The sequence below is a fragment of the Monopterus albus genome, unplaced genomic scaffold, assembly GCF_001952655.1.
Source record: "Monopterus albus unplaced genomic scaffold, M_albus_1.0 scaffold222.1, whole genome shotgun sequence".
Taxonomy (NCBI): domain Eukaryota; kingdom Metazoa; phylum Chordata; class Actinopteri; order Synbranchiformes; family Synbranchidae; genus Monopterus; species Monopterus albus.
The window spans coordinates 117,566-140,040 of record NW_018128102.1 but is presented as its reverse complement, the minus strand read 5'-3'; the positions used below and the strand labels follow the sequence as shown (position 1 = coordinate 140,040).

General features: G+C 40.6%; 1 protein-coding gene across 5 annotated transcripts in view; it reads right to left on the bottom strand.

The window, feature by feature from the left end:
• Positions 1-1,980: 1,980 nt before the first annotated feature.
• Positions 1,981-22,475, bottom strand: part of LOC109971363 (phosphatidylinositol-binding clathrin assembly protein) — a 69,260-nt gene continuing 48,765 nt past the window's right edge. For 4 of the 5 annotated variants that reach the window (XM_020619557.1, XM_020619561.1, XM_020619560.1 and 1 more), the window contains 7 exons: positions 18,327-18,473; positions 18,118-18,142; positions 17,547-17,679; positions 12,634-12,657; positions 4,653-4,709; positions 4,246-4,362; positions 1,981-2,667 (listed from right to left, as the gene is read on the bottom strand). In XM_020619557.1, the coding sequence (XP_020475213.1) occupies positions 2,653-2,667; positions 4,246-4,362; positions 4,653-4,709; positions 12,634-12,657; positions 17,547-17,679; positions 18,118-18,142; positions 18,327-18,473 (518 nt within the window). In that variant the 3' untranslated portion in view covers positions 1,981-2,652. The remainder of the gene's footprint in view (positions 2,668-4,245; positions 4,363-4,652; positions 4,710-12,633; positions 12,658-17,546; positions 17,680-18,117; positions 18,143-18,326; positions 18,474-22,475) is intronic. The other variant, XM_020619559.1, reaches the window with a different exon arrangement.

The window sequence follows — 22,475 nt, the reverse complement described above, 5'->3', positions numbered from 1 at the left end:
ACAGTGAGAGGAGGAGAGCACTGAACACTAGAGAAAAGCGAATCACAAAGCCTGAGCCGAAGGGCCTCCGAAAGATTTCTTCTACAGCTAAAAGACAGAGACACCAAGACAGAGAAAAGAGCTATAGATACTAAACAGTGGCAGAGGTGAGGAAGAGGTGGGAAACCTACTGCAGGTGTCAAGGAGGATACTATGAAGAGAAGCTAAACTAACACAAGACTGTAACAAGAAGAGCAATATTTATCAAATAGCGACAGTGATCGGTGAGTGCAGACAATATAGACAGCAACTGGTTATTATCACTATTATTTTTTACATATCTACACATACCAAACAGTGACGAAGCAGGCCAAAAAAAGCACTCTAGAGCTAGACCAACTAGACAGAGCTGAGAGACTTGAGCGAGTTCTACTAGGGATTTCACAGCAGATGATGAATGCTATATAGCTGGACCATCACTGATGATGTGGGCGGAGACACCGGACTGGGACTGGGGCTGAGACTACAAAATGTTTCAAGTTCATTATTAAAATGGCAGGGAAAAAATAACTTTTAGTTAACTGCCAATGTGGCCGGTAGATTAGACAAACCTATCTTAAAATCACAAACTACAGTATCTCTACAAGCCTCGGATCCTTCTCGACTTTTACACACCAGAAACGCTGGCGACAGCTTCGCTGTGGCAGGACAGTCACTTCAGTGCAAAAAGGTTTGCTTGTGCATCATGCAAAACAAAAAATTTGATTTTACAAAAATTTTGAGTCAAACTCACTGGCTCAAATTTGGCTTGAAATCTGACCCTAAGAAACAGCCCTCAATGGAAAAACATATAAATGCATAAGTACACACTTTAAATATATTCTGCACAAATATACCAATAGTGAAATTCATGGCGACGGAAGCTTTGGCTGAACAATGTTCCATGATGTCGTACACGAGTCAGATTTAACCCCCTAAATTTCCTGGAACCTTTGAGCGAGTGTGATGCCAAAGGTTTTAGTTTCGTTTGGCTCTTGGTGCAAGCAGTCACACTTAAAACCACTCAGTCTGATTCAGTGCAATTTAAAGTGAATTTGACATGATTCAGTAACATTTAACTCACTAAATCATTGGCACATAATGTGGGCCTGCCAAAGAGAAGGCTCTTATTTTAGAAACCTGGTTGGTGAAATATTGAAGATAACAGATACACACAGGTCATCCAAGATGCTAACAAGCAGTTAACAGGCTAGTGGTGCTAATAAAGACATGTGGACGCCGAACCCAACAAGTTTATATGTATATCATGTCCGAACCTGAGCCCGATGCAGTTGTGTTGGTGTTTTACCCATTATCATTAAACAAAACAGCCATTTGAGTGCTCCAGTCGTCTATCTTAAAGTTTGACCCGTGTGTCCGAACCCCTCCCAAACCCAAACATGGTCTCTAAATTTCTGTCCAAAACCAGCCTGAACCCTTAGGTACTGTCGGGCTCGGTTCGGGTATCCACACTCTAAACTGAGAATAATGGCGGCCAAAACTGTCGAGATAAACATGTAAAAATCATGGCACAAATTTTAGCTGTTGACCAGAAACCAACTGTTTTGACGTTGCTGACGCCTCTGTACTGTGCTAGCATGTTGTCAACAGTGCTAATCCCTGTCTCTGTGTGTATCTGCAGCTTTAGAAGAAGAAAACAATGCAGTATGAGTTACAAAGCCTTTAGCTTAAACCCATAACAAATGCTCATTTACTATCAACAAATGGTTCAACAAATTGCTCTTATAGCCCCATAACATTCAGGAGAGGTTGCAGAAGAAAACTGAAAAATACAAAGGTATCCCAGCAGAGCAGAAAATTACAGGAAACACGTGAGAAGATCTGCCTCTAAATCTCTCGCTGGTTGAACAGTTGTGGACATGAAGAGGAGGTCGGTTGTAGGGTATTGTCTGAAGCAACTTCTGTGCACACACACACAGACATACATACATTCGGATCTGCCTCTAAATCTCTCGCTGGTTGAACAGTTGTGGACATGAAGAGGAGGTCGGTTGTAGGGTATTGTCTGAAGCAACTTCTGTGCACACACACACAGACATACATTCATGCACACACAGACACACTAAACAAACACTTGTCCTCTCCTAAGTGCTCCCAAGTTGCTGTTGCAGGTGGGAGGTAACCCAGAGAGGACAAAATAGCACCAGTGTGAAATAAAGCTAAATCTGCAGCAAAGACTCTCAAGGCAGTCAGATACTGACTGAAAACCAGAGGTAGGATTTCCTCAATCCCCTCCCCGGCCTCTCCTCCATCTTTCTTTACAGCTTCCTCTCTCATCCACATTCTCTCTTCTGAAACGTCACTCCAACAGGGGTTGAATCACAGAACAGACAGTACAACAGAAAAAAAGCTACACACACACACACACACACACACACACACGGAGTTGCTTCAGACAAAGACTAAGCAGGATCGTCCCCACCACATCCATCTGTTCCTCTGGTAGGTCACCTTCTCCTCTTTCCAGCTTGGTTTTTGGTGTTTTTGTCATCGGTCTCATTCTTAGTCATTTTAGCTTGATCAAATCATTCCTCCATCCATGTAATCATTCTTCTTCTGTGTTCTCTTCTGCTGTTTGTGTCACTTTTGGCACTCTGCTTACCCATGACTGGATTACATAAACTGCATCTGAAGAGACAGAGAAAAAAACAACAGAGAAAATGGTTGTTTTGATCATTCTAATACATCAAAAACCACTCTGCCGCTGTGACCAAATGCCAACGAAGAATTTCTCTTGGGATCTCCCAAGAGGTCGCAGGTTAAGGCCGCATTCAGACTGGCATTCAAAGGTGTGAAAAATTCATTCATGCTATATAACCAACCCTTCAACGGTCACTTTTTCCAAATTACATCTCTAGTTCACTTCATTGCAACCCACAGACATGCAGCTGCTGATGTTACACACAAGTAGACACTGCTACATTTTAAAATTGAGATCCAGTACGAACAGAGATCCCTGTGGCCATAAGTGCCGAAGTGACTGTGGGAAGTGCTAAAATGGAGTGCACTAGCAACAACAGACTGACTCCATAATGTCAGTTGTATCTATTTTAAGTTGACTCCAAATAGCCAACATAAATGTGCACACAGACCATTTAAGGCTGCTGCAGTTAACCCCAACTAAAACAAGCAAGAGCACCTTTGAATATTTACAGTATACATTTAACTTTTAATAGAGTTGGAGGGTGTTAAGTTGTTTTAAAAGTTGCACATTGTGCACAAGAAAGACTGGAAACCAGTGGATTAAGAACAAAAAGCATGAGCAGAGAGCCGATAGTACTGCTGACCTGCTGAAGCGTGACGTAATGAACACAACCCAGTAATGTTGTTGAGAACTGCACTGACTTGTTGAAAATGCTAGATACTCTCCAAATAAATGAAACACAAATGTAAGAAAAAGCATTTAAAATTGAGGGTAAATGCACTTCATTACACTGGCTGCTCATTAGGGGGTTTTCCAATGTAAGAACCTACTGAAAAGTGTCACGCACACAGTAACACTCATCACAGGTTCTGTGGGGGGGGGTTTCCCCACTGCCCTCCACCAACCTAGGAGCTGTGTTCTGGGAGCTAAAGTTCAGCACCCCTCAGGAAGCAGTATTAAAATCTAGTTCCAGAAAGACGAGGGGGGAAGGGGTGTGTGCCGGCAGAGCTGTCGCCCTTGATTGCTAGAGGCACTTGTACTGGTTTAGAGACAAAACAGGGATTTCAGTGACTGGACCGTGTGCAAAGTGATGAAGAGGTCACATTTCTATAAGTCTGTGTTTTGCTTGTTCAACAGCTGTTTTTTTTTTTAACCACTCATACAGTCTCCATTACTGACTGTTTCACTGTGGAGTGATCCTTCACACTGCCTGTTCTCCTTCTCCTGTGTGATAATACCGATATATGTACATCACAAGCTGTGACTTCATGAAGTCGTGCTTGATAATGTGCTAAATATTAAATATCACATTTACAGGTTTAATTACATCAAGGTCAAGAATCTTTGTCATTATATATAGCACAACGAAATATTTTTCCGGCAGCTCTTGGCTTAAAAGACACATTTACATAACACAAAAATGTATGAGTCAATATAAAAGTGAACAAACATCTCTATAACCATATCACAAAACATGTTTTTTATTTATTTATCTGCTTTATTTGTTTTTGCTTCACCTTAGGGAACAAATACAGTGATTGATCATGTGTTTTGTGTATCACCTGGGCTCCAGGCATGGGTGCGAAGGGGTTGGAGGGTCTGAGAACAGGCTGGTTGTACATCATTGGCTGAGGAGCCATCACTGGTACTCCACTCATCTGACTCATCTGTGGAGGGACCTGGACACAAACGGAAGATATGGAGAGAAATAGGAGGGGGTTGATATAGAGATAACAAAACAACAACAACAACAAAAAAAGACAAAACCAAGAGTGAACAATCAGTGATGCAAAAACAGCAACACGGCATAGAAGTTAAAAAAACAAAGGGAAATTTTAAAAAACCGTCAGACTACTTGTGTGCACGTTTATATATTCTGCATTAAAGCTATAACCAACATTTAAATGACAGTTTTCACTTAACAGACCAGTTGGATTAATAACATTCTTGTGCATTTGTGCACACTTACCATTCCATACACAGGCACTTGTGGTGTGGTCATGGGGAAAGCCATGGGAGCTGGAGCCTGGAAGAAAAGCAGAAACCAGGAATGAACTTATAGAGGGGCTGCAGACATAACAGAAAGCACAGCCCGGTCAAACACTGTACGACTTCTGTAGCACACTGCTCTACTACTCCCACCAAAACAAAAACAATTTTAGTATCTTTAGCTCTGACCAACATCTGATCTGTCTCCTTCAGTCATGTCCGACTTTGAACACAATAAACAAAATGCACACAGCTGAGCAAGTATGAGTGCAGTATGAGCAAGGAGAATACATTTAATGCTGATGTGCACATTAGAAGCACAACAACACAGCATGCAGCAGGCCTACTTAGTGGAATCCTGCTGGGAGCGGTCATGACCAGCACTTGAAAAGAGGTGGCTCAACAAATCAGTGTTTAGCCCTGCACTGCTTTACAAATCAAATCCACTACAGCTGAATGGGCTGCAAAGTCAATGCGATGGGTAATTTGTTGATGCCGTTTACAACCTGTGTACATCTGCATAAAACCTGCAGATTTCTCCTTGACAAATAGGTAATTTACAGGAGTGAGTGTCCACGGCTCATTACAGTATCTCATCAATGCATGTCCTGCAAAATCGGTTTACAAGATGACAAGTGAAGATGCAGTGCAGGGTGCCTCTTGCACAACAGTAGGGAATCTATAGCACGCGTACAGCAGTATTATTACCAGAGGTCACGTGACTTATCTATTGCCTGCAGTAATTTTAGTTTGTATACATGTAGTTCCAGACTATGCATAATGAGGCTGCCTTGACAGTTTCCCTCACATATAGCAAATAAAAGGTCTGAATCTTTAGTTGTGAATTTCAAACACCCATTAAAACAGCTTGCCAAATCATGCTGCTGCCTTCACAAACCTAATTCATCACTGTAAATGAGACAACTGTGGCATTTTTCTTTAACATGACTTCATAACACCTCAATCATTGCAGCAGTATTAAAACTACTTCTCCAGCTGGATGTTACAGGCTGGTTTTGCTGCGACAAGCACAGAAAAAGGTACAATATCATTAAACACAGTAATTTCCTGTGTGGTGAAATTATATGTCGCCTTTGCAGTCGTATATAAAATAATGGATTATAATAATCAGGCCAATAAAAGAGTGGCTTCAGACCTTTTATGTGCAAAAATAAAACACCAGCATTATCCTATAATTGCTACTTATGCAATGACTCAAGCAATGCTTTAAACAAACTGCATGTTCTGCTGCTTGTAAATAAGAGTCTGGTCCTACAATTGTTTTAACTTAGCAAAAATCAAACTACCACAAATATGGTCCTTGCATGCAAAATGCAAGATACTAAATCACATTCAGTCCTCAGAACAGACTGCTCATTTTAGCACAAGTTTTCACACACAAACAATGCAATGTAGCATTTCTCCTTATTATAATGTAACTGCTTTTACTTCAGTGCAGTTCCTCTCAATACGTTTGTATTAGTAGTGAAAAAAAAACTCAGTTTCTTCTCTTTCAGCTAGTGTTAAAACATTCTCATGCAGTGTCTATTATAGCAGTGTAAACTGAGGCCAACATGCCTGCTACAATATCCTTTGGATACCCAAACCGAGCCAGACGGGACCTGTCAGTACTTGAGGGTTTGGCTCGGATACGGACACATAGGTCGAACTTTAGGCCAGATAAGCTGGAGCACTCAAATGACCGTTTTGTTTAATGATAAGGGGGAAAACGCTGTAATGCCCAAGCCTGAAAGGGTTTCCTCTAAAGAAAAAAGGTTTTGGGTTGGGTCAGGTGAACCAGTGAACTGATCACAGGAGCTAATGAATGTGATTGATCGGGTATCCACTTTAAAATCTGGCCATGGGGGAGCATGCTGTGAAAGTGGATCATCAATATGATCTCTTATAGCAGTAGATCTGGCCAGCTGCCAGAGAGAAGGAAAATAATTAAATTCAAGCCAAAAGACCTGAATTGTATCTGTCAGAGACATTTATTGCTCGCTTAGTAATATGCTGCTGGTTTAATAGTACTGGAAACCATGATTAAAGATTTAACAGACTATGCTGTGACCGAACCATGCTGCTTCAGTTAGAAAACCATCTGTCTCTGAAGGTGGGTTCCCATTCAGCCGTTTTTATATTTGTATGCTCAGTTTCAATTTGCACATAAAAAAAAAAAAAAGCTAGAGTGGAAATGCAAAAATAAAATAAAATAAAAAATCATGAATCACAGCAAAAAAAAAAGTTTATTCTTGCCTGAGGTGGAAAATCATTCAATAAAAACAAAATGCATTAAAAAAAAAGAACACAATCCATTAAACCACAAATCAACACTGCATTAGTCCTTCTCCCCAAGCTCACTGGTTCCTACTGAAAACAGAAATCTTTAAATACAAGTCACAAATAGGAGCAACTGGAGCATTTGTCAGGGACTATACTCAAATGTGTCTGGTACTCTAGTGCCTGTTTCCAAACTAAAAATAAACTGCATATTTGTGGTAACAAAGGAAATGTCAATCAGTAAATGAAGTTTAGTTTTTGAGCAAATACTGAGCCCTATAGCACAGAGAGTAGCTTATGTTAGGCTTTGGCTACAGAGGTAACACTGTAGGATAAATTAATTGTTGGTTAGATGAACTAAAGATGAACAGTCACACTGGGGGCTAACAAGGGAGAGATATGTGGGGAAAGGGGACACCTTGTTCTAAATTCCTCTGTTTGCTTAGTGCTTACATAGGTAGTGCAGATCATTATCCTGTAGCAGAAAGACGAGAGGGTTTTTTTTTGTAGAAACTGAGCAGAGTCAAAAGATTTTTAACGAAGTGTCTCAGAGTAATGCAAGAAAATCAAGAGGTGACAGAGAAAGAGCAGCTCATTAAGACTTACTCAACAGGGATAAGTACTTACATAACTAGTATAGAACATTCCATTCTGCATCAGGACGCAACAAGAAAAAAAAGACAAAAGACAGAGAAGGAGGGAGGCAGACAAAATGATACAAAGATAAAGAGCAGCACAAAGAGGAGGCGGCAAAGGAAGAGGATGAGGAAAAGCCGCAAAGTGGAGTGAAAGAATCCAGATGATTAAAGAGGGAAGCAAAAACGGTATGATGAGGGACAGATGTAGAGAAGGTTAGAAAGTGCAAGAAGCAAAAGAGAGTGAACAAGATTGGATAAAGAATTAAAGACAGGATGATGAGAAAGAAAAAAAACGAGAGATGCACAAACAAAGAGAGATGGGAAATAGAATTGAGAAAAAAAAGGCAAGTGAACGCGAATGAGAGCACATTAGATGGTGAGGAAAATGTACAATAGGACAAAGAAGGAGCACGTGTGGAACAACAATAACAGTGAGATTGTACAGAGAGAGAGAGGAGGGAAGTTGGAGCAACAACAACAGGGCAAAGAGGTAAATTTGACAAATAAGTAAAGGAAACAGAGTGAAAAACAATCAAGGGGTCAAAGCATGGACGTGCAGATGTCAAAGGCAGTGTAGCACAAACAGCAAGGTGATGACAACGCAAAAGAGATGCAATAAAACAAGAGCAAAGGGAAGGAAGACGAGTGGATGATGGTGCAAAACAGAAGGAAGAAATGGATGAAGAGAATGATCAGGACAGGAAGGAGAGATTTCACACAGTGACAGCAGGGCGGAGGATGAAAGAAGATAAAGAAGGAAAAGAACCGACATGAGAAAGCGAGAGAGAGAGCGAGAGAGAGAGAGAGTGAAAAAGGAGAAAGTAATACATAGTGGGGAAAGGGAGAAAAAGAGGAAGCGGAGGGTTAGTGACAGTTTGTCCACGTCAGCCAGAAACTAGTCCAGAGATCAGGAGGACAATCAGGAACTGCCAAGATCAGCACACATACACGAGCACACATACACGAGCACACGGTGCATGCGCAGGCAGTTATATACTGAACCACGTCAATAGGCTCACATACACCAGCACAAGATACAACACATGTACATGCACACAGACAGAGAATTCAGTGTGTGCGCTACAACACTTCTGGATTATTTGTAAGAGCAAGTTTAATTTAGATAAAAGTAACACTTATGTTTTGGGGATTCAAAGTAAATACAAAACTAATTATGTTGATTTTTCAACTGACATTCTGGAAAATGTGTGTACTGTATTCACTTTTCGGTTTAGAGTTAGAGAAGAAACACTTAAAAAAAAACTCAGTTTCTTCTCTTTCAGCTAGTGTTAAAACATTCTCATGCAGTGTCTATTATAGCAGTGTAAACTGAGGCCAACATGCCTGCTACAATATCCTTTGGATACCCAAACCGAGCCAGACGGGACCTGTCAGTACTTGAGGGTTTGGCTCGGATACGGACACATAGGTCGAACTTTAGGCCAGATAAGCTGGAGCACTCAAATGACCGTTTTGTTTAATGATAAGGGGGAAAACGCTGTAATGCCCAAGCCTGAAAGGGTTTCCTCTAAAGAAAAAAGGTTTTGGGTTGGGTCAGGTGAACCAGTGAACTGATCACAGGAGCTAATGAATGTGATTGATCGGGTATCCACTTTAAAATCTGGCCATGGGGGAGCATGCTGTGAAAGTGGATCATCAATATGATCTCTTATAGCAGTAGATCTGGCCAGCTGCCAGAGAGAAGGAAAATAATTAAATTCAAGCCAAAAGACCTGAATTGTATCTGTCAGAGACATTTATTGCTCGCTTAGTAATATGCTGCTGGTTTAATAGTACTGGAAACCATGATTAAAGATTTAACAGACTATGCTGTGACCGAACCATGCTGCTTCAGTTAGAAAACCATCTGTCTCTGAAGGTGGGTTCCCATTCAGCCGTTTTTATATTTGTATGCTCAGTTTCAATTTGCACATAAAAAAAAAAAAAAAGATACAGTAGAAATGCAAAAATAAAATAAAAAAAAAATCATGAATCACAGCAAAAAAAAAAGTTTATTCTTGCCTGAGGTGGAAAATCATTCAATAAAAACAAAATGCATTAAAAAAAAAGAACACAATCCATTAAACCACAAATCAACACTGCATTAGTCCTTCTCCCCAAGCTCACTGGTTCCTACTGAAAACAGAAATCTTTAAATACAAGTCACAAATAGGAGCAACTGGAGCATTTGTCAGGGACTATACTCAAATGTGTCTGGTACTCTAGTGCCTGTTTCCAAACTAAAAATAAACTGCATATTTGTGGTAACAAAGGAAATGTCAATCAGTAAATGAAGTTTAGTTTTTGAGCAAATACTGAGCCCTATAGCACAGAGAGTAGCTTATGTTAGGCTTTGGCTACAGAGGTAACACTGTAGGATAAATTAATTGTTGGTTAGATGAACTAAAGATGAACAGTCACACTGGGGGCTAACAAGGGAGAGATATGTGGGGAAAGGGGACACCTTGTTCTAAATTCCTCTGTTTGCTTAGTGCTTACATAGGTAGTGCAGATCATTATCCTGTAGCAGAAAGACGAGAGGGTTTTTTTTTGTAGAAACTGAGCAGAGTCAAAAGATTTTTAACGAAGTGTCTCAGAGTAATGCAAGAAAATCAAGAGGTGACAGAGAAAGAGCAGCTCATTAAGACTTACTCAACAGGGATAAGTACTTACATAACTAGTATAGAACATTCCATTCTGCATCAGGACGCAACAAGAAAAAAAAGACAAAAGACAGAGAAGGAGGGAGGCAGACAAAATGATACAAAGATAAAGAGCAGCACAAAGAGGAGGCGGCAAAGGAAGAGGATGAGGAAAAGCCGCAAAGTGGAGTGAAAGAATCCAGATGATTAAAGAGGGAAGCAAAAACGGTATGATGAGGGACAGATGTAGAGAAGGTTAGAAAGTGCAAGAAGCAAAAGAGAGTGAACAAGATTGGATAAAGAATTAAAGACAGGATGATGAGAAAGAAAAAAAACGAGAGATGCACAAACAAAGAGAGATGGGAAATAGAATTGAGAAAAAAAAGGCAAGTGAACGCGAATGAGAGCACATTAGATGGTGAGGAAAATGTACAATAGGACAAAGAAGGAGCACGTGTGGAACAACAATAACAGTGAGATTGTACAGAGAGAGAGAGGAGGGAAGTTGGAGCAACAACAACAGGGCAAAGAGGTAAATTTGACAAATAAGTAAAGGAAACAGAGTGAAAAACAATCAAGGGGTCAAAGCATGGACGTGCAGATGTCAAAGGCAGTGTAGCACAAACAGCAAGGTGATGACAACGCAAAAGAGATGCAATAAAACAAGAGCAAAGGGAAGGAAGACGAGTGGATGATGGTGCAAAACAGAAGGAAGAAATGGATGAAGAGAATGATCAGGACAGGAAGGAGAGATTTCACACAGTGACAGCAGGGCGGAGGATGAAAGAAGATAAAGAAGGAAAAGAACCGACATGAGAAAGCGAGAGAGAGAGCGAGAGAGAGAGAGAGTGAAAAAGGAGAAAGTAATACATAGTGGGGAAAGGGAGAAAAAGAGGAAGCGGAGGGTTAGTGACAGTTTGTCCACGTCAGCCAGAAACTAGTCCAGAGATCAGGAGGACAATCAGGAACTGCCAAGATCAGCACACATACACGAGCACACATACACGAGCACACGGTGCATGCGCAGGCAGTTATATACTGAACCACGTCAATAGGCTCACATACACCAGCACAAGATACAACACATGTACATGCACACAGACAGAGAATTCAGTGTGTGCGCTACAACACTTCTGGATTATTTGTAAGAGCAAGTTTAATTTAGATAAAAGTAACACTTATGTTTTGGGGATTCAAAGTAAATACAAAACTAATTATGTTGATTTTTCAACTGACATTCTGGAAAATGTGTGTACTGTATTCACTTTTCGGTTTAGAGTTAGAGAAGAAACACTTGTGTCTAGTAGAAGCTTTTTGTTACCTCTGGACAGAACCAGTCCAGCTGTTTTCACATGTTGCTCACCTGTCTTTATGCTAAGCCAGGCTAACAAATAGTCCCCCACACATTGTTTTTACTCTTCGTTTCTTGTGTGGATGACGTGATGTGACCTAATGAGCTTAAGATGTGCTGGCAGACTGATTTTGTTACCTTCATATCAGAGCTGAACGAGCTGTTTCCAGTCGTTGTGCTAAGCTGTAGGTTTATATTTAACAGATATGACCGTGACAGTGATCTTCTTATCTAACTCTCGTCACGAAAGCAAGTAACCATATTTCCCAAAATGCCAACTGATTCCTTTACTATAAAGCAATAAGAAGCCTGAACAAATAAAACACCTGCCTAAGGGCAACGCACACTGGGGGTGTTGCATCGTGCTCCACCACATGACGTGAATAACACACTCTGGGAGCTGCACAAATTCAGTGCGGGACTACCAAAATGGGCTTAAAAAAAAAGAACACAATCCATTAAACCACAAATCAACACCGCATTAGTCCTTCTCCCCAAGCTCACTGGTTCCTACTGAAAACAGAAATCTTTAAATACAAGTCACAAATAGGAGCAACTGGAGCATTTGTCAGGGACTATACTCAAATGTGTCTGGTACTCTAGTGCCTGTTTCCAAACTAAAAATAAACTGCATATTTGTGGTAACAAAGGAAATGTCAATCAGTAAATGAAGTTTAGTTTTTGAGCAAATACTGAGCCCTATAGCACAGAGAGTAGCTTATGTTAGGCTTTGGCTACAGAGGTAACACTGTAGGATAAATTAATTGTTGGTTAGATGAACTAAAGATGAACAGTCACACTGGGGGCTAACAAGGGAGAGATATGTGGGGAAAGGGGACACCTTGTTCTAAATTCCTCTGTTTGCTTAGTGCTTACATAGGTAGTGCAGATCATTATCCTGTAGCAGAAAGACGAGAGGGTTTTTTTTTGTAGAAACTGAGCAGAGTCAAAAGATTTTTAACGAAGTGTCTCAGAGTAATGCAAGAAAATCAAGAGGTGACAGAGAAAGAGCAGCTCATTAAGACTTACTCAACAGGGATAAGTACTTACATAACTAGTATAGAACATTCCATTCTGCATCAGGACGCAACAAGAAAAAAAAGACAAAAGACAGAGAAGGAGGGAGGCAGACAAAATGATACAAAGATAAAGAGCAGCACAAAGAGGAGGCGGCAAAGGAAGAGGATGAGGAAAAGCCGCAAAGTGGAGTGAAAGAATCCAGATGATTAAAGAGGGAAGCAAAAACGGTATGATGAGGGACAGATGTAGAGAAGGTTAGAAAGTGCAAGAAGCAAAAGAGAGTGAACAAGATTGGATAAAGAATTAAAGACAGGATGATGAGAAAGAAAAAAAACGAGAGATGCACAAACAAAGAGAGATGGGAAATAGAATTGAGAAAAAAAAGGCAAGTGAACGCGAATGAGAGCACATTAGATGGTGAGGAAAATGTACAATAGGACAAAGAAGGAGCACGTGTGGAACAACAATAACAGTGAGATTGTACAGAGAGAGAGAGGAGGGAAGTTGGAGCAACAACAACAGGGCAAAGAGGTAAATTTGACAAATAAGTAAAGGAAACAGAGTGAAAAACAATCAAGGGGTCAAAGCATGGACGTGCAGATGTCAAAGGCAGTGTAGCACAAACAGCAAGGTGATGACAACGCAAAAGAGATGCAATAAAACAAGAGCAAAGGGAAGGAAGACGAGTGGATGATGGTGCAAAACAGAAGGAAGAAATGGATGAAGAGAATGATCAGGACAGGAAGGAGAGATTTCACACAGTGACAGCAGGGCGGAGGATGAAAGAAGATAAAGAAGGAAAAGAACCGACATGAGAAAGCGAGAGAGAGAGCGAGAGAGAGAGAGAGTGAAAAAGGAGAAAGTAATACATAGTGGGGAAAGGGAGAAAAAGAGGAAGCGGAGGGTTAGTGACAGTTTGTCCACGTCAGCCAGAAACTAGTCCAGAGATCAGGAGGACAATCAGGAACTGCCAAGATCAGCACACATACACGAGCACACATACACGAGCACACGGTGCATGCGCAGGCAGTTATATACTGAACCACGTCAATAGGCTCACATACACCAGCACAAGATACAACACATGTACATGCACACAGACAGAGAATTCAGTGTGTGCGCTACAACACTTCTGGATTATTTGTAAGAGCAAGTTTAATTTAGATAAAAGTAACACTTATGTTTTGGGGATTCAAAGTAAATACAAAACTAATTATGTTGATTTTTCAACTGACATTCTGGAAAATGTGTGTACTGTATTCACTTTTCGGTTTAGAGTTAGAGAAGAAACACTTGTGTCTAGTAGAAGCTTTTTGTTACCTCTGGACAGAACCAGTCCAGCTGTTTTCACATGTTGCTCACCTGTCTTTATGCTAAGCCAGGCTAACAAATAGTCCCCCACACATTGTTTTTACTCTTCGTTTCTTGTGTGGATGACGTGATGTGACCTAATGAGCTTAAGATGTGCTGGCAGACTGATTTTGTTACCTTCATATCAGAGCTGAACGAGCTGTTTCCAGTCGTTGTGCTAAGCTGTAGGTTTATATTTAACAGATATGACCGTGACAGTGATCTTCTTATCTAACTCTCGTCACGAAAGCAAGTAACCATATTTCCCAAAATGCCAACTGATTCCTTTACTATAAAGCAATAAGAAGCCTGAACAAATAAAACACCTGCCTAAGGGCAACGCACACTGGGGGTGTTGCATCGTGCTCCACCACATGACGTGAATAACACACTCTGGGAGCTGCACAAATTCAGTGCGGGACTACCAAAATGGGTGAGTATTGCATTCCTTTGACCCCAGTATTGCATTCCTTTGACCCCAGTATTGCATTCCTTTGACCCCAGGCAAATAGGACAATAGTGTCAACTTGCAATGGCGCATCAATTCACCACAGGTGTGTGTGCATTGAAACTAATGGGTCCGTGTGTTTTGACGCGCATCACATGTCACCAGTGTGCATTGCAGTTTAGTCTTTCCAGGATTTAGAAAAGCCATGATGGAACCTAATGAAAGATAATTCAGATTCATGTTAATATGGGTCTTATTTTCATAGCCTTGGCCATAAATTACTAAAAATCTGGGAAATTCTGAAAATGCAACATGGTCACAGGACCAACAGATTATTAAAACCACTTTGTGAAAGTAAAATGAAAGCAATCCGAGACAAAATGTTTGCAACATTATAACTGCACGAGAATACTGTGTTTTATCTTGTACTACAGCTAATTCAGCAGGTCAAAGCTGACACTGGAGGGGAGTCTTTTATAAGCTGTAATGAAAGCTTACAACAGACAACCTGGATGATGTTTTTGTTTCCTCTTCCAAACAACTTTGGCTAAGCTGCTTTAAAACCTTTCATGATCATTTGACTCCAGATTTACCTGAGTACAAAGTTATTACTCTTATAAAGAATGATATCTAAAACCACCAAAATCAGACACTATAATAAAAAATTCTTAAAGACACTTCCAGGACTCGCGGGCATGGCATTTGTGTGTGTGTGTGTGTGTGTGTGTGTGTGTGTGTGTGGCTTCCTTCTCCTTACCACATGTGGTACAGGCATGGGCTGTGGGGCCATGGGTGCAGAACTCCACGAAAGATGTAGAGAAGGTAAGAAAGTGCAAGAAGCAAAAGAGAGTGAACAAGATTGGATAAAGAATTAAAGACAGGATGATGAGAAAGAAAAAAAACGAGAGATGCACAAACAAAGAGAGATGGGAAATAGAATTGAGAAAGTGCAAGAAGCAGAAGAGAGTGAACAAGATTGGATAAAGAATTAAAGACAGGAGGATGAGAAAGAAAAAAAAACGAGAAGCACAAACAAAGAGAGATGGGAAACAGAATTGAGAAAAAAAAAGGCAAGTGAACGCGAATGAGAGCACATTAGATGGTGAGGAAAATGTACAATAGGACAAAGAAGGAGCACGTGTGGAACAACAATAACAGTGAGATTGTACAGAGAGAGAGGAGGGAAGTTGGAGCAACAACAACAGGGCAAAGAGGTAAATTTGACAAATAAGTAAAGGAAACAGAGTGAAAAACAATCAAGGGGTCAAAGCATGGACGTGCAGATGTCAAAGGCAGTGTAGCACAAACAGCAAGGTGATGACAACGCAAAAGAGATGCAATAAAACAAGAGCAAAGGGAAGGAAGACGAGTGGATGATGGTGCAAAACAGAAGGAAGAAATGGATGAAGAGAATGATCAGGACAGGAAGGAGAGATTTCACACAGTGACAGCAGGGCGGAGGATGAAAGAAGATAAAGAAGGAAACGAACCGACATGAGAAAGCGAGAGAGAGAGCGAGAGAGAGAGAGTGAAAAAGGAGAAAGTAATACATAGTGGGGAAAGGGAGAAAAAGAGGAAGCGGAGGGTTAGTGACAGTTTGTCCACGTCAGCCAGAAACTAGTCCAGAGATCAGGAGGACAATCAGGAACTGCCAAGATCAGCACACATACACGAGCACACATACACGAGCACACGGTGCATGCGCAGGCAGTTATATACTGAACCACGTCAATAGGCTCACATACACCAGCACAAGATACAACACATGTACATGCACACAGACAGAGAATTCAGTGTGTGCGCTACAACACTTCTGGATTATTTGTAAGAGCAAGTTTAATTTAGATAAAAGTAACACTTATGTTTTGGGGATTCAAAGTAAATACAAAACTAATTATGTTGATTTTTCAACTGACATTCTGGAAAATGTGTGTACTGTATTCACTTTTCGGTTTAGAGTTAGAGAAGAAACACTTGTGTCTAGTAGAAGCTTTTTGTTACCTCTGGACAGAACCAGTCCAGCTGTTTTCACATGTTGCTCACCTGTCTTTATGCTAAGCCAGGCTAACAAATAGTCCCCCACACATTGTTTTTACTCTTCGTTTCTTGTGTGGATGACGTGATGTGACCTAATGAGCTTAAGATGTGCTGGCAGACTGATTTTGTTACCTTCATATCAGAGCTGAACGAGCTGTTTCCAGTCGTTGTGCTAAGCTGTAGGTTTATATTTAACAGATATGACCGTGACAGTGATCTTCTTATCTAACTCTCGTCACGAAAGCAAGTAACCATATTTCCCAAAATGCCAACTGATTCCTTTACTATAAAGCAATAAGAAGCCTGAACAAATAAAACACCTGCCTAAGGGCAACGCACACTGGGGGTGTTGCATCGTGCTCCACCACATGACGTGAATAACACACTCTGGGAGCTGCACAAATTCAGTGCGGGACTACCAAAATGGGCTAGTATTGCATTCCTTTGACCCCAGTATTGCATTCCTTTGACCCCAGGCAAATAGGACAATAGTGTCAACTTGCAATGGCGCATCAATTCACCACAGGTGTGTGTGCATTGAAACTAATGGGTCCGTGTGTTTTGACGCGCATCACATGTCACCAGTGTGCATTGCAGTTTAGTCTTTCCAGGATTTAGAAAAGCCATGATGGAACCTAATGAAAGATAATTCAGATTCATGTTAATATGGGTCTTATTTTCATAGCCTTGGCCATAAATTACTAAAAATCTGGGAAATTCTGAAAATGCAACATGGTCACAGGACCAACAGATTATTAAAACCACTTTGTGAAAGTAAAATGAAAGCAATCCGAGACAAAATGTTTGCAACATTATAACTGCACGAGAATACTGTGTTTTATCTTGTACTACAGCTAATTCAGCAGGTCAAAGCTGACACTGGAGGGGAGTCTTTTATAAGCTGTAATGAAAGCTTACAACAGACAACCTGGATGATGTTTTTGTTTCCTCTTCCAAACAACTTTGGCTAAGCTGCTTTAAAACCTTTCATGATCATTTGACTCCAGATTTACCTGAGTTTAAAGACACTCCCAGGGCTCGCGGGCGTGGCATTTGTGTGTGTGTGTGTGTGTGTGTGTGTGTGTGTGTGTGGCTTCCTTCTCCTTACCACATGTGGTACAGGCATGGGCTGTGGGGCCATGGGTGCAGAACTCCACGGTGTGGTTGACATGGTCTTATTCTGCCAGTTATGGCCACCAGTCAGCTTTTTCTCTCCAGGCTGGTTCCACTGCATCTCTGGCCTGGAAAGGGATGAGCAGAGCAACAAAACAAGCACACTGTTAGGGTTATGTTTTTCTGCACCTGCTCAACCTGAGACCAATTCCTCAAACAATAAAAGAAACTAATGTCTTAGAAGCATGGTCTATTTAGTTGTAGATTCTTCTTTTTACTTTATTAGATTTTTTTTTTTAATGTTTTTCTGTGATGCACATCATAAATTTTATAGACAAATAATGTTGCAAGCACTGCAAATACAAGAGTATAAACCTGTATGAGAGCCGTCTGCCTCTACCTGGAATCGGTTTGTCACAAAATTAAACATAAATCGAGTTTAAATTGTAACAAATTAGATGTTGACTGTAGGTGTTAAACACTGGGTGCTTAGGTGGCAGAATTTAGGTAGGAATCCTGGTAATAGTCTAAATACTCCATCCAGTACTACAACTCCCAACACTTACTTTTTGGCCCCACCAAACTGCAGATCTGGGGAGGGACAGAAACAGAGAGCAACTGAGTGAAAGACAGGGAGGAAGGTATTTCAGTGTTATATACCAATTTCTCTGATTTTACTTCATCTTGCAATAACAGAAACTAGTTGCATCTTAAGTGATTGTTTTCCCTTTGCTGACACAATCACCTAGAAACACACATGCATCTCAACACTTACTGCCCACGAGGTTGGCCAGCGACGAGTCAAGGTCGTTGGCTAGCAGCTTTCCTCCAGGATGGATGGCCATTTGAGGAGGAGGAGGAGGAGGAGGTGCAGTGTGTGTGGGAACTGTTGGTTTCAATAGATCCCCTAGAGCATCAAAACCTGCAGGAGAAATGAACTCATACATGTAAAATGAGCTGAAAACATATAGCAATACATGTCGATATGACAGGCTGGTAACATGATACAGATGTAAATGAACATAGACGTTAGGACATCATACAGACACAGACTGAGTCGATAGACACATCAGATTAAATATGTATTGAGGAGCACACTATACAAAAAAAAAAAAGTAAATTACTGGAAGCAAAAACAGGCATGACCGTTTGCTAAAACCCTTCCAGGAACAGTGACCAGGAGGTCTGTCAAGTTCTCCACATGTTAAAGCTGTGTACATGAGGCCGTACTAATAAAATACTCAGCATTTCAAGAATTAGGAGATTTTATTTTTAGCCTTTCCAAGGAATGGGTTTACCAGTGTGTTTGTCTGCAAACATTAGCTATCTTACTGGCTTCTGCAGGGACCAAGCAATACCTTCAAAATCAAAGAATATTTCATTAACCAACATCTCTAATTTGTGGAACTCTAGATTTGTCCAAAAAAAAAAAAACAAATCATTCACAATACCACTTCCACTGTTTAGTATTTCTCAATCATGTGAAAGTCGGTGCTGCCACTATAACAGCCTTTAGACTAATGTTAGCAGCTCTGTCCTGCCGCTCCTTTCTTCTTTTATATGTCCACTTATAACACATTTTTAATAGTCTGTGTCCCGGTTTTAGCTAATGACTGCTTTCCTTAATTTTCTGGCTGGGCTGTTCTTGTCTCTTTCACCCAACTCCCTCATCTGTACTGATTTTATTTTATTTTAGAGTCTTGTATTGTCCTTGAGCCTTTGGGGCTTCTTTGATTTTGAAAAGTGTTTTTGTATCTTCTTTTGTAACCACACTGGAAAAAAAAAAAATCTATGGTCACCAACTGCTTTAGTCTATCTCCGTTTTAAATACATTGCTTCAAATAAATTAAAGTAGAAACTCTGCAACTGTTAATAACTGTAAGCTAAGATTGTCAGCGCTTAGTAAATGATCATCTGTAAAACCACGACAACCTGAAAAACAGGGAAACTCATGCTTGAGGTGAAGTTAGAGAACAGAACCAACTGTTACTTGCATTAAACGTATCAGTGAGATGAAGTTTCATCCTGAATCTAATGAAAGCTGACTGAGCTATTTCAATGAAGCAGAGCTGGACTGTTTTATCTGAGAATATTGCTGAACTGTATCTCCTTAATATGAACCTCCATCTCACTACTAGCCTTGCTGTTAACTGAATTCTTCCTGACTTATTTTTTAGCATTTACCTACATGGACAGAGACTCCTGTTCGTTATATTTTTATTTACTGCCATAGTGGCTGTGCACCCTGAAGTCTGAAGAGTGATTCGTTTTGAACATGTATGCGTACATGCTTGCGTGAGAGTGTCATCATGTTTGTCCATGGTCGGTAGGTGCAAATGATGCCCTGTGTTGGGCTGTGTGTGTAAGTCCTTGTGGTAATTTCCCATGTCAGCACTCATTCAGCTAATAATTCCGTATTACTCTGCTGTAGAAACCTTAAGGTGTGTGTAAGAGCTGATATATGGGTACCTGGTAGTGAAAGCAGTTAACATGGCTAAAATAAAAGGAGAAAAGGCAAGCATAAAAAAGGCACATTGAAAGTGAAACCTCATTATAATCTGTAACCCCTGCTCCTTGCATTATTGTTTCTTCCATAGATCCATTAACCATTACGGGATAAAAATCAATACCTGGAGACAGGAAGCAGAAATAAATCAAAGACAGGAGCAAGGTGAGAATACAGAGCTGGAAAGAAATGAACAAGAAAAACCACCACTGTAAACAGTGTCCCTGCAAAGCACGAAGGAGGAGAAAGGTGGAAAATAAGGGAGAAAGGCAACTGATAGTTGGAAAAACAGGGAGGAATAATATTTAGCTAGGAAGCAGTGTGTTGGTCTGACGGTGGTGCTGACACAAGAGATTCAGAAAATGCTTTTCCTGCTAGCTTAGCAGATGAGACACAATGAGGGAGAGAAGGGGAAGCGTACAAACAGAAAGAAGACAGCAAGGGGAAAGTTCAAGAGACGACAATGGGGAAACAAGACATAGGAAAGAAAGTAAAACGAGGATGAGGAAAGAAATAGTTTTGCCTATTTTTCAACTCTCTTCACCCTAATATCTCTCCCACTGTCAGCATTTCCATTATTGTTGTCACTGTGATAAAGCACTTCAGCAATGTGGCTAATTTTTTGTTTCTTAAACCACTGTGTTGGTAAAGGCCAGTGAATTAAATTGAACCAAGCGAGCGACAGAAGACAGGCAGAGAGATAAAGAATAAAGGCAGGAATGAAAGAAAGAAACTGTGAAACAAACCCTCGCCATAGATCATACACCCCGGGGCAGTAAGAAAAACACAAGGAAGGCACGAGTCGGGCGCTGAAGGAGGAAGAAAAGGAGGCGAGGGAGTGAGCACTGACAGTGTTGTATCAAACTGGGAGGATAATGCTACAAGTGCTGGCTTAGGTGTTTCAGCAGTGGATTTAACAATCACTAGAGCACAAGATCAAAGGGAAGAAAGAAAGTAAATCCATATCTGGCGTTCAATTCCAAAACACTGGGAAGGTGAAATGTGTTGCTTCTAAATGTGACAGGAATTTAAATTATCTAAAGCCCTTTTCAGACATGGAATATGGCGGCTTAATCCATTGATTCAAATTGTTTATTATTAGTAAATGTTCTTCTTGTATCGCTTTATTCACATATGGCGGGACAATAATTGTGCAATATTTTGCACCTGGTGCACAAGAGGGAACAGTGTTGTATATATTTTCACATCAAGTGCCTGCTAGAAGTTCCCATCTCTGCACTGCTGCCAGTGCCGTTTAAGGACTGTGGGTCACAGGAGGCTTCGACAGCATCGCTCCACATTAAGACAGGTTTTGGAGCAGATTTCTACAATAAAAATATTTGAAAAAGTTACATACTAACTTTAAACCTCTAGTCGACAACTGCTGTTTTTGTTGGCTGAAATGACAACTGTGGCTAACAGATTTTAGCTAGTTAGCCAATTAAGCTGAAGTCAGCTTTAAGAGTCTGGTTGAAAACTGTTCCTGGCTGACTTATTAATGTTCCCAAATGACTCATTTTAAAGTGACAGCCCTGCAAATGGAGTGTTAAATATGAATTTGATGGGTTTAAATTTACATTCACATCAGGCACCACTCAATAAGGAAGGGCAGTCATATTTCAACTTGGAGAAATTCCTTGCGTGCGGTGAACGAACTACAGATGGTGAAAACAAGGATGAGGGAGCGGGTAAGATCCAGATCAGCCACACAATGTGCAGATATGTGATTGTGTTAACTGAAACTAAGGCTGACCATGAGCAGAGTTGAGACAACCACATAAACACAATACAATAACACTTAAACATGTTTAAATCCAAAATTCTGAAAACTGATTTGAAAAATCAAAGAATTTTAAAACTGCATCCCTTGATGAAAGATACAGTATAACACATACACATTAACAGGAAGATTCATTTGTTCAAAGTCCCAAATAAATGATTATCTTCCACTGAAAACTGAAGCAAAATCCCATCTCGAGTTGGTGTAGAAAATTCATTGCAAGGACCGTCAGTAAGAGAAGACACAACAGACATGAATGATAGCAAAGTGAGAATACCTCATAAAGAAATCACAAAACAACAAGTAAGCTTTAGTAACACAAATACAAACTGTTCACTGCCCTTCAGAAAACTCAAATCACAACATAAGAGTGCCTCGACTTCTCTGTACACCAAAGCATAAATACAGTGAGATAACGGTTAAAAGTGAACCAAAAATCCTATTTAGAAGAGAGTTTGTGGAGGAGACAGAGGAAAGAGAAAGGACTGAATTGCAAATATGAGGAGGGCAAGATAAGAGGAGGAGGAGGAGAACAGATGGAAAGGAGTTGCCTGGGTGATTCTTGCCTTGTGAGATGGGGAGACGATGAGGAGAAATACACCGGGGGAGGGGAGAGCGGGTGGGAGCGGCGTGAACGA